General features: G+C 43.6%; 1 protein-coding gene across 11 annotated transcripts in view; it reads left to right on the top strand.

The window, feature by feature from the left end:
• Positions 1-12,835, top strand: part of KIRREL3 (kirre like nephrin family adhesion molecule 3) — a 624,884-nt gene that overhangs the window by 287,809 nt on the left and 324,240 nt on the right. For 9 of the 11 annotated variants that reach the window (XM_060180153.1, XM_060180150.1, XM_060180148.1 and 6 more), the window contains exon 2: positions 2,869-2,944. The exons of the other annotated variants lie outside the window; for them this stretch is intronic. In XM_060180153.1, coding sequence (XP_060036136.1) covers positions 2,881-2,944 — 64 coding nt within the window. In that variant the 5' untranslated portion in view covers positions 2,869-2,880. The remainder of the gene's footprint in view (positions 1-2,868; positions 2,945-12,835) is intronic. 11 annotated transcript variants of the gene reach the window in all.

The following is a 12,835-nucleotide window of genomic DNA, read 5'->3' as shown; positions in this document are numbered from 1 at the left end:
TCAGAACCTAGGGCATGAAAGTTGTTTTCATAACCATTATGCTGTTCCCCAGGCTCTGCCTGCTTTTCTACTTTCTTCTCCAGAGCAGAAAACACACTGTTCCTAGGGTTTACTAATCTCAAGATCCCAAAGCAGGGAGGAGAGGGAGGGGTGGAGAGAACTAGTTGTGAAGGGCTTCCATCTCTGCTGTCACCTTCCTAGCCATTGCCTATATACAAAGTTTCTGACTTTTCTGCTGAAACAGATTATTATTATTACTATTACTACTACTACTGCTGCTGCTATTACTGCTACTACTACTACTTCTCCTCCTCCTTCTCCTTCTCCTTCTCCTCCTTCTCCTTCCCCTCCTCCTCCTCCTCCTCCTCCTCCTCCTCCTCCTCCACCTCTTCTCCAGGGGCAAAGAAAACTAGACCCACTGAAGTTCATTTCTACTTCCTTCAATAAAGAACACATGTTTTAGAGAAAGAATAGGGATTATCTGTACCTTCTTCACTGCCACCCACCCTAACCCTATTTCCTCCTGAAATACACAAGGAGACCCCACTGAGAATCAATTCTTCTTGTTCTTCCACTTCCCTTTAGGAATATTCTCCTCCAGAGGCACAACTAGGATAATCCATGAATTCAGATTCCATTGTCAGAATGTGACAACCTTTGGGGTTGAGAGATAATAATCATTAGACCAGTCATGATATCTTATACACAATGCTTGTAAATTGTACCCAAACTTGAAATGGTTCAGTGTTCTCTAATTCTGTGTCAGTTTTCAGCTTTAACATCTAGTGGGCTTATTCTGCTAAGGATAATGCTAGTGTGTGATCATTAGTATTAGCACCATAATGAAACTGTTAATTCTGCAGCTGCATAATTAACTCACCAGCCAGTTAGCACCTATGATCTCTTGTATTCATAAATGCCAAACCTATCCTAACATTTTAGAGTCATCTTTTCCATTCTCTGCATACAAAGTCCCAAAAGTGAGGAAGTTTCTAAAGATATGTTCAAAAGCCAAGATTTATAACCAGTTACTCAGTTTAAGAGACTAGTAAGAATTGTGATGTTATGAATACCTAGAATGTTCTGTCTTCCCAACGCAGTGACACCTATTACTGTCCTTATTCTGCAAAAGGAAAAACTGAGTCACAAGGAGATGAAGTAGCTTAATGGAGGCCACATGCTAGGGATGAGTTGGGATTAGAAATTAGTTTTGCTGGTTCCCAAGCCCATGTTTTTACTAACTGTGTCTAATATTCTGACTTCTGGATAAATACTGAGGAATGTGAACTTCTGTCCCATTTTCCATTCATTACCTTTCACATTACCCTTTGAATCTTTTCACTCTCTGACTTTCTTCTTTTTACACTGGGATTAAGCACTAAGAGCCCTCACTCTTTCTTTTCTTTTTTTCACTCAACAAAGTATTTAGTGAGAATCCCCCTGTAGCAGGTATTGTAATAACTACTTTGCACAGCTTCTTAACTACAGGTTGCCCTTGCTGCCCCTCCCAAGCCCTCACATTCCAAAATTATCATAGCTCTCTTATCAAAAGGCTCTATGTGTAGAAAATGATCCCTCTCTGTGACAAATACTAAACGAATCAAGTTTATTTAGCCAACGGAAGAAAAACTTGAACAGTGTTTCTAAAACAGCTTTCAAGTTCAGAGCAGAGATATTGAAACTTCCCCAGCTGTTCTCCATTGCTATCAAGAATGGAACAGAAGGAAAAGTGGTTCACTCAAAGCAGTAGACATTCTGATTATGTATAAGAACTTTCTGGCTGTGAAGAATTGTTAGACAAGGAGATGGTTTACTGAGACAGGTTGTCCTTGAAGACCTTTCTGAATAGAATGGTTTGATTCCTGGGGCATTTTAGACTGAAGGGGAGTGAATTGAATGAGCTGAGTAGAAGGGTCACCCAGCCTGAGTCCCATGATTCTATAGAATAAATTTAGTCTGTCCACACAGCCAACATGCAGAGTAGAAGTTTTATCCATTTTCTGGCAAATCCTACATATAGCACAGGCTTAAGACAAAATGTATTTGGTCCAAATGATCCAAGTTGATTTTTTCAGTCTAAATTACATGTGTACACATTCCATATGGTAAAACTCAATGAGTTCATATTAAAATAACAGACTTAATTGGATTTATAAAAATCATTAAATTTTTTTTGCCCCTTTGAGACAGGTGCCATGTAAATGAAAGCCATCTATTGGGAGATGGCCTCTCTGTGTTTGATTAGCAGGCTTCTGAGAATGGAAAGATATGTGCAGCCCTCACTAAGAACCAGTGTTCAAATCCTTGCACTGCCAACCTTGTACAGTTCCTGTGATGTATCTGAGTCTCAGCATTCTTATATATAAAATAAAAAGTATTACACCTGCTGATATGAGCAGAGGGAGGTGGAACTTGAAAAGCACCTAGCAAAGGGCCTGGAAATAGTGTTGATTCTTTCCCAATACATTGTTTCATGGAACTTCTCCCATTCACACACAGATAGGTGACCCCATCCAATTCAGTGGTCCTCTAAGAGATCTAACTGCTACATGTGCTGGTAAGCCCACACCACAATCCCAAGCCTCCCTCCACCTGATACCTCCAGTCCAGGCCTTTGTTTTCAAAGAGGATAAAAGTTTCTCTCTGAACTTACCTTGCTTGAAGAATCACTGTAGACATGGAGCCCTAACATTTTTATGGCCAATGTGTCACAATTGAGAACATATTCATGGCACGTTCAAGTAGCAGAAGTGTATTCATTGGGGTAGATATGGAGGAGATGGCATCAGTATAGAATCACTAGGCAGGTAAATACCTAGAGTCCTGGTTATAGCGTTGCCAGTGACCTCACTTCTTTGTTCCTCTCAGGCAAAGCCATTTATGCTGCACCTACTGTGTGCCAGAGACCCATTACCCACCTTCATTGCTTTCAACAAGCATCAAGGTAGAAGAGTAAAGATTTCATTTTGCAGATGAGGAGATTAAGATTCAGAAAAGCTGGGGATGTACCCAAGGCCCCAAAGTTGCTAGTCAACAGGGAAGCAGGCCTTAGAACTAATGGTGCATGGCATCAGGATGTGTGCTTGCTCTGTTACACAGCCAGACTAGGTTTCCTCGTGGAACAACAAAGTTAGGCTGAAGTCTCTGGCGCCTTTCATCTGTGGTCCTGAGAGCTGATGAATATACATCTGGACTCCTTCCCAGCCTGGCAGCTGGCAGAGCACAGGAAGGGGGAAGTTGTGGAAATGATCACTATAGTCCATTTCCCTCTGTCCTCCCCATCCTCTCCCTTGTCTCCACTTCTACTATATAGACTACATGGAGATAACCTTCTTACCACCTTCCTGGAGAAATAATTATTGACTTTTTAAAAACAAAGTCAGGACTTTTTGATGTGTGTGTGTCTGTGTGTGTGTGTGTGTGTGTGTGTGTGTGTGTGTGTGTTCACATATGGTGGGGAAGAAATGAAACAGTACTTTGATAAAGAAGTCACTTGAGAAATAATCCTATTTTCTTTGGAGATGCTCTTGTAATATAACTATGAGCCATCTGTTAACCTCCTCTTCCCTTGCCTGATCTTTCTGGGTCTCAACCTTAGATGTCCCCCAAGGAAAGTCTTCAGAAATGGGGGGAGTAGGAAAGCATGAGCCTTTCTCCTTGAGTGTCGGGGAATGGGGCAACTTGAGTATCACTAGTCAGGACAGTTTAGCAAAGGTACAGAAAACCCAAGCCAAACTAAATACTAACAAATGTTCTTGGGATTAGAAGATAAGTCGTATCAGGAATGAGCAAGAGGGCCAAATTTTTACAGTTGAGAAAGGACCCAGCTCCAAGGGAACACAATCACGGTCTACAAATACCTCCTAGAAAACAGTATAAATGAAGGAAGGGAATTAATCACTGGCTCCAAAGCCAGCAGGACAAGGTGCAATAGCCCTCAGCAAGGAGAGGGAGGTGGAAAACATAGCAGAGCATTCAGAGCTGAGAGAAGCAAGTGGGCCAAAGAACAGGTTCCCCGGGAAAGTGTGTGTGTTGGGAGTGGGGTGGTAGGAGGGTGCTCCACTGCTAGCTGCAAACCCAAGATGCAAGGATGCTAATCGGGACAAGATCCTGATAAGAACCCCACCCCACCCCCGCCAAGGAAGGCTAGATGAGGCGACCTAAGTGGCCCTCCCACCTAACCTATGATTCAGTGAACTGAGACATAATTACTTGATCTCACAAATTACCTGGTAAATATGCCTCTGAAATCAAGGAAGCCCTTTTTAGCAGCTGAGGAGCTAGCAAGGAGCAGACAGACTCAAGGCTACAGGTTCCATGTAGAGTTGGATTTGTAGGAAAGACTCCCTGTCATAAAGTCGATGGCATGCTGGCCCCAGCTTCAACCACATTTATTAACATGCAATACTGCTTCCACTGAGAGTTGGCAGGTGCCTGAACCAGGGCCTACATCCCCCTGGCCAGTCCCTGTCCCGTACTGTCCCCCTACACACCCTGCCTGACCCACCCTCCCCCTTAGACAGTATGAAGAATAGTAGCTGCCCTGGTGCTTGAGCAGAGCTGGCCTCTCCTCCACGGAGCCTGTTTAGAGATAGCCCAAGCTGCCTGCTGGGAATAATTCTAGCCGTAGGCAAGCACAAGAATTATTGATGAAATAACCTTTTGGGGCCTGAGTCTGAGGTTTTGCAGATGCAATGGCAAGATTATTGTTTAAGTGGGGACTTGATCAGGCAGTGACCTAGAAAACATTTAGTTCTTTTATTGCTTTCACAGCTTCCTGGGGCTAACACTGTCTTCTGCCTGGTAGCTGATTGGGGAAGGGAAGAAAGTCTATAGATGGTGACAAAATGAGGCTGTTTGCAGCCTAACTGGCCCCAAAGCACGTAATCAAACATCTCATCCAGATGAGAGAGTCCTGGGAAGTGCTGGTGTCACCAGAAAGGAAATAGCAGAAAACAGGTCGGGTTTGCAATGAGTTGCTATTTTTTTACCTTAAAAGCTCAACCTTGCCAGATTCAAGAAGTAGATAAATCAGTCACTTGAGAGGCTGTTATTAGTAGAATATACCTTCATGGGCCATGAAGGTTGGTTCAGCATGGTTCAGATAGAGACAGAAATAGTTGAACAGAAAATCCATCTGAAGGGTCATAACCAGGTCCTGAAGAACAGGAAAAAAATATTAACACTCCTCTGTAGTGAAGACTTCAGGCTAACCAGCAGGCAAGGGCCACCTAGACCATCTGACTCTGGGTTTTTTTTTTCTCTATTCTACACAGAGCTGTCCCCTTAGTGTGTTTATTCCCTATGTGCATTGAGTGCTAGTCTATGCCAGAAAGATAACTAGGTTTAGAGATTCCCAAATAAATAACACAATCTCAAGGAATTTGAGAAAGGTACACACTATCACACCAGGCCTTTAATTTCTTGGTAGGAATGTATGCAAAACCTTCACTTTGAGCATAGTGGCAACTGCAGAGAGCACAGAGAAGGAACGTGTGAGCAAGACTTTGAAGGATAAATAGGAGTTCCCCATCTAGAGAAGGACAATCTGTTAATACCTGGTGGTAGTGAGATTTCATGACATAGTCAAGGAATAGTAAATGTTCCTGGCATGACTAGGGTGTACCGTGCCCAGGGGGGCAAAATGTGAGGATTTAGTACATGTTAGATGCTGGGCTCTGCTTCCATGATTTTATTTAGTCCTCAGGATAGCCCTCTGAAATGTGGATGACTGGATGACTGTGTAGCTTGTTCAGGGTGATGGCTTGTCAGGACAGAGCAAGGATGTAAGGTTTGCGTGCTTTGTTTGAAGCCGCAAATCATGTTCTATGCACTAAATCAAGTTTACTTAAGGAAGAGCCAGCAGATTAGACATTTCTGTCCTGTGTACCACAGCTATGAAGTGTCTTAGAAGTCACTGAGACATGCCTGCTTAATTAATGGAGACAGAGAATATGTGAATTACACATCAGAAACAATGTCAGTCAACTGAGGAGAGACCTTCAGTAACACATTAAGAAATTCAGAACTACTGGAGATTTTTGAATCAAGACTGAATGTATGTCTATGTGTCAGCATATACCCTAGAGGCAGTGAGGGTTAATTGGAGCAGGCCAGATACCAAAAGCTGAGAAGCAACACTTACATCCATGTGTTCCATAAGTTTCTCACCTGAGGTCCTTTCCTAAGACCTACTGCACCACACCTAGAAAATCCATTAGTTCAGTGAGGGTGTAGATCAATGAGTTGGGAAGTGATTGCAATAGCTGCAATATTCCAAAATTGAGAGAACAAGGGCCTGAACATGGGCAGCAATCCTTCTAATATATCAACAGAAGGAGGCGAGTTGTAGATAAGGTCATCAGGATGTGTCTGGGTGAGGAAGAAAGAGAAGTTCAGGTTGGCTTAGAGCTTTCAAGATTGGGTGACTAGGAGTCTGGTAATGGCAGTAATTGAAGGTTGGAGCTGAGTTTTGAAAATCTGGGGAAATAGAATAATGTTTATGCAAAAAGACTTTAATGCCAAAGGCACTAAAGGTCCCAAGGTCCCTCCCCATACCATCATAAGCCAGAGCTGAGCAGTGTTTTAGTCTTTCTCTTCTCTCTCATTAAAATAAATAAAATATGTTTAAAGTATCCAGACTCCCTGGGGGTGATGGGCAATGAGACTATGTAGATAGTCCTCAGTCACTCCTCAGCTTCAGTTTTGGTCCTTGTGAATTTGTTTTCATGCAGCTAGTTGGGGATTTTGGTGAAACAAAGAACCACTGGGGATGGCCATAATCACTACATCAAGTATTTACCATGACATAACCAGTTATCTGGGGCTTTGTTTGAGTTTTGTTTTCTTTTTCTTTTAGTTTCTTTCTTTCCTCTTTCTTTCTGTCTTGGTCTTGTTCCACTGGTTTCAGTTCATGTGACCACACTGTAAAATTCCATTTTGTCCTTTTTTTTCAGATGTTCAAATGTGAGCCAAATGCTGTTTTTAATGAGCTTGGAAATTGTTCAAGCTTCTCTATCCTTTTTTTTCCTTTTGAATTGCTATAGGGTGTACCTCAAAGGCTTCCACTGAAAGCCTGCAATTTCAGAGTCGTTTTCTTTAGGCAAGTGAGGCTATCCTGTGTCACAAAGATAGGATACAGCTCACATTCAAAGAGTCTCTGGGGAGGAAGCCAGTGTACAGGCTTGAGGAGCAGGAGGGTGATGTTGGGGGCGGTGTCCTGGATCCCCTCAAGAGGCTGTTCAGAGGCCCAGTGAAGCTCAGAGTGTCATGAAGTGCCCCACTGGTGGTCAGGGACCTCCCTCTTTAAACTCTATCCCAGAATATTCAATTACTGGTAGATAAAATTCCACCAGAACAGAGTCCATCATCTCAAGTTACCTGCTTTATTCAGTAAGCCAGTTCTCATTTTTTCAACTTTTATTTAGTATCTATAGAGTGACAGTCACGATTAAGATCTTTGAGTCAGAGCAGGCATCAAGAGAGACATAATGCTGACTTCATGAGGCCTCCATTCTAGCAAAGAAAATGCCATTTTCTGTATCCTTGACATTTTCCTGGTGACATAAATAATAGTGTTAAGTGTCTCCGTGGGGTCTTGTTTACTAGGCACTATTGCCAGAAGCATGGGACAAGGGCCTAGACGCTTTGATTTCAATCAGAGGGTCAGGAAAGACTAAGTCCTCTTCTTCTAACCCCATTAGTGGTCACACTGGCCCCAGTACCTATGTCCAGATACACATTTCTAAAACTGAAACTTCCACCCCTTCTTTTTTTTTTTAAATATTTATTTTATTTACTTATTCCCTTTTGTTGTCCTTGTTGTTTTATTGTTGTAGTTTTTATTGTTGTTGTCGTTGTTGGATAGGACAGAGAGAAATGGAGAGAGGAGGGGAAGACAGAGAGGAGGAGAGAAAGTTAGACACCTGCAGACCTGCTTCACCGCTTGTGAAGCGACTCCCCTGCAGGTGGGGAGCCGGGGTTCGAACCGGGATCCTTATGCCGGTCCTTGTGCTTTGCGCCACCTGCACTTAACCTGCTGCGCTACACCCCGACTCCCCCACCCCTTCTTTCACACCTTCCTTTCTAATGAGTCAACAAAGCTTGACATTACTTGCATCACCTGCCCTTTCTCACCCTTCCTCCTGGTCCCTCTTTAGTCCACTAGCTTATCACCCACATCTGGGAACAAGTATAGCACAAGAGTCAGGGTCTCCTTGCCATCTTCCCTGGTCTGCAATCTACTCCAAATGAACATTCAAGAAAGACTACTTCCTGCTCAGTAGCTTAACTACATATTCAGCAGATACTGGTCATTTTGCCTTACTCCAGCAGTCAGGTGGTGTGTTTCAAAAGAAAAACTGATGCCAACTCTGCCCCTGGACTAATGATAATTTCTACCTGCCATAACCTAACACTCAAGGCCCTCTCTCCAGAGGTCAACTTTCCAGGTTCATGTGTCCATATGGCCTGCTCACCATTCCCCCAAGTGCAACTGTGATCTTCCTAGTCCCTCTGTTCTCTACATGTCTACTTACAAAATTCTACCCAGGGTCAGGGAGACATCTCAGCATTAGAACACAGAAATAATTTGGAAGCACCCACTGTTTAATCCCCATTACCCCGTTTGTGAGACTGACTGGCCTTTTCTTACTTCCTCTCATAAAAACGAAATAAATAAGCCTTTGAAAAAATTCTGGGAGGCCTGGCGGTAGCGCATCGGATTAAGTGCACATGGCGTGAAGCACAAGGACTGGTGTTAGGAAGGACCCCAGTTCGAGCTCCCGGCTCCCCACCTGCAGGGGGTTGCTTCACAAGCAGTGAAGCTCATTGCTCTTTCTATCTTACCCTCCTCTCTCGATTCTCTCTGTCCTATCCAACAACAACAGCAAGGGCAACAGAATGGGAAAAATGGTCTCCAGGAGCAGTGGATTCATAGTGCAGGCACCGAGCCCCAGTGATAACCCTGGAGGCAAATAAAAAAATATATATACTTATCAAAAATTAATGTCCACTCATCACTAAGGTCCACATCAACACTACCTCTCCCATGATGTCTTCCCCAAGGAAGCCAAGTGGAAATGCAGAAGACCCTCCCCTTGCTGAGTGGGTTCTCAGGTATGCACAATGGCCCATGCATGCAAGTGTGTGCACTGCATACTTGAGAGTGTACCAAACCCCACTCCCCAAATTTCTGTGTGCACCTGCCTTTCATAAACCTTAGCTCTGCTCCAACTACTGCGCTGAGCAACTAAGCAGATTAACTCTTGTAATCATCAGAACTATCTTGTAAAGTAGACACTCTCATCCTACCCTGTATCTCAGAGGAGGACGAAGAAGTTGAGTGAGTTGCACAAATGAGGCCACAAAGCTAGAGAGGAGCAAAGCAAAGATCCAAGTCCAATTTTAGTAAACCCCTTGTACATAATACCACATTGCCCTTCATCAGATAGGGACTCTTCTTTAAACGATAAATGTTTCCTAGTTTTTTTGCATAGTGCTTTGCATGCAATAAGCATTCATAGTTGTGTTACCCATACTTAACAAGGAGTCCAGAGTATCTCCAGCACATCTAGTAAACACCTGTGAATTAATGAAGGGAGTCTGGGTGGTGGCACACCCTGTTAAGCACACATATTACCAAGAGCAAGTACTGGGTTTGAACCATTGCTCCCCACCTGCAAGGAATCCACTTCACAAGCAGTGAAGCAGGTCTGCAGGTATCTCTCTTTATCTTATTCTATCTCCCTGTCCTTTCTCAATTTCTCTGTCTTATCTTTAAAAAAAAATGAACAAATGGCCACTCTGAGCGGTGGATGGTGGATTCATAGTGTTGGCACTAAACTCCCCAGGAATAACCCTGGTGGCAAAAAATAAAAATAAAAAATGAAAGGTTTTTCCTCTGGGCTCCACAACAAACCTAGATTAGAATGCCCAAGGTTGGAGCCTGAGGGTCTCTGTCTGTCACAGTCCTAGTGATTCCAGGAAAACAGCAAGCACCTGTCCACAGACTGACACTAGAAAACTAACCAGCTTATGAAACCATAACTCCCCAATGTTTGAAATTTAGGACAACTGAGGGTCACAGTGGTTAAGTAGTTAAAAAACTTGCCCAAGGTTAGTAAACTACCTCTTGCCCCCAAGCCAGTCATCTCTTCTGGCTGGATATAATTTTTATTATTGATTGATTGATTGACTGATTGATGTGTAAGAGAGAAGAGAAAGAGAACCAGTGCATCAATCTGGCACATGCGATGCCAGGGTTTAAACTCAGGTCCTTGTGCTTGAAGAATCCGACACCCCATTCACTGCACCACCTCCTGGGCCTCAAGGCTTATTTTTTAATGTGGTGCAGGGGCATAAACTCACTGCCTCCAGAATGAGTGATACCACCTCTGACCTTTTTGCCCGATTTTTATTTTATTAATGTATTTTTAGAGTCCGTGGAGCCCTCCCCTTCACCTTTGCTGTTGTTGGTGCTCCTATGTAGTGCTGGTGATCAATGAAGCCTAGGGCTTTATGCAAGGCATGTACTACCTGCTCAACTTTTTCCTAGGACCCTGGTTGGGGTTTCTATAGCCAACTACTCCTAGTGTTAGCCCAGCTATAAAAGAAGCTACTAACACTGGGAGAAAACAAGCCCCCATCTCCATCTGTCCTAGCTAAAGGAATCTTACATTGGTTTTCCTGACTCTTCCTTTTGAGGAGGTCTTAACTGAGGGCCTCATCTCAGATACACTGAGAAGGGGACAGCCTCTGAGCATCTGACCTAGAAAGTCTGGACCATAGCAATCTAGGTCTTTGACCTGTTAGTGGATTTACTGAGTGCACATCCATAATCTTAGGGATCTCCTTGCCCCTTCAGAGAAGTGCCACATTGCCCAGCAACCAGTATGTCAGTGACGTAGCCAAGCTGTTGAAGTTCTGGCTTCCTGACCTTTCCCTGAAGCTGTGCTTGACGTCTCTGGTTCTAAAAGCCATCTTCTATTGATTTCATTCTTTTTTATTTTTATTTATAAAAATGAAACATTGACAAAACCATAGGATAAGAGGAGTACAACTCCACACAAGTCCCACCATCAGAACTCCATATCTCATCCCCTCCCTGATAGCTTTCCTATTCTTTTTTTAAAAGATTATTTATTCCCTTTTGTTGCCCTTTTTGTTTTATTGTTGTAGTTACTATTGATATTGTTGTTGTTGGGTAGGACAGAGTGAAATGGAGAGAGGAGAGGAAGACAGAGAGGGGGAGAGAAAGATAGATACCTGCAGACCTGCTTCACCGCCTGTGAAGCGACTCCCCTGCAGGTGGGGAGCCTTAGGCCGGTCCTTGTGCCTTGCGCCACCTGCACTTAACCCACTGCGCTGTTGCCCAACTCCCAGCTTTCCTATTCTTTATCCCTTTGGGAGTATGGACCCAAGGTCATTGTGGAGTGTGGAAGGTGGAAGGTCTGGCTTCTGTAATTGCTTCCCCACTGAACATGGGCATTGACAGGTCAAGCCATACTCGCAGCGTATTTCTCTCTTTCCCTATTGGGGCTGGGCTCTGGAGAAGCAGGGCTGTGGGGAAGCAGGGTTCCAGGACACATTGGTGGGGTTGTCTGTCCAGGAAAGTCTGCTTGGCATCATGCTAGCATCTGGAATCTGGTGGCTGAAAAGAGAGTTAACATATAAAGCCAAACAAGTTGTTGACTAATCATGAACCTAAAGGCTGGAATAGTGCAATAGTGCAGATGAACAGCTGTGTGTGTGTGGGGGGGGGTCTCCATTTTGTAGGTAGCTAGTAGGCATATTTTAGTTATATTCCAAAGGTCCCATGACTATACTTGTTTGTTTGTCTGTTTTTCCCTGAGCCTGAAATCTGATATGCAAGTGGGTCCAAGTTATTGTCTGGAGAGATGATGTCATGGCTGGAAAAAGGATCAGAAAGCTGGATCAGGGAAGAGACTAGCTCCCAAATATGGGAAATGTGTATAAATATTGTTTTGTAAATATTGACTGTAATTGCCCCATTGATTTGATTTGATCTGGGGCCCATATTCAGCTTAGGAGCCTATGTGACCTCTGCATCCCTGTAGATCCAACCTCACATTCTGTGGTCATTAGTAGGAACATTCCAAGCTGCCCCAATATCAGGACCCTTCCTCAGGTGAAGCATAGAGTATGTTGTCCATCCTCCCTTCAGGGATGGAACATTCTCTACCATTGTTGATCCAAGTTGAGGGCAAGGTCCTATGGGGGCCCACGAAGGGGTCTATTGTGTTGTTCCTGATAGAGATGACTGTTAACATTGCAGAAGGGGATTTATTCAAGGTCTAGGCCCATCATGTCTATTTGAGAATCTCAGGACTTCCTGACTAGGGCCCCATTCTGCTGATTTCTTATGCACTGGGTATTGTATCCATAAGAAACAGTTTGTAGTTACATGTGCCTGGGTTAATGTCCCAATTCAACCACAGACTGGCTATGTAATTTTTGACAAGTCATTTGTCCTTTCTGTACCTCTGTTCCCCCTTCCCCAGTATGAAAGAGGTTGAATGAAAAAATCTCTGTGTCCTTCCGGTTCTGACACAATCTAAGATGTAAGCTGCACCTGTGGTTCAAGGTCAACCTGATGAGGAGATCTGTTCTCTTTCAGGTTGGCCTTTGTGTGTTATCAATCTAGCCCACTGAGGGTGAACATAGATAAGAACTACTGAGAAAGAGGATACTTTACCCTTCCATAAACGCCACCCTTCTCATAACCCCCTTTTACCTTGAAAAAAATGCCCCTCCCCATTGCATGCAGACAGACAGAAAGACTCTGGGAAATCCTCAAAAACCATTGTCCATATGT

The sequence above is a fragment of the Erinaceus europaeus genome, chromosome 20, assembly GCF_950295315.1.
Source record: "Erinaceus europaeus chromosome 20, mEriEur2.1, whole genome shotgun sequence".
NCBI classification, from domain to species: domain Eukaryota; kingdom Metazoa; phylum Chordata; class Mammalia; order Eulipotyphla; family Erinaceidae; genus Erinaceus; species Erinaceus europaeus.
The sequence above is the reverse complement of the archived record's forward strand: the minus strand, read 5'-3'. Positions and strand labels throughout refer to the sequence as shown.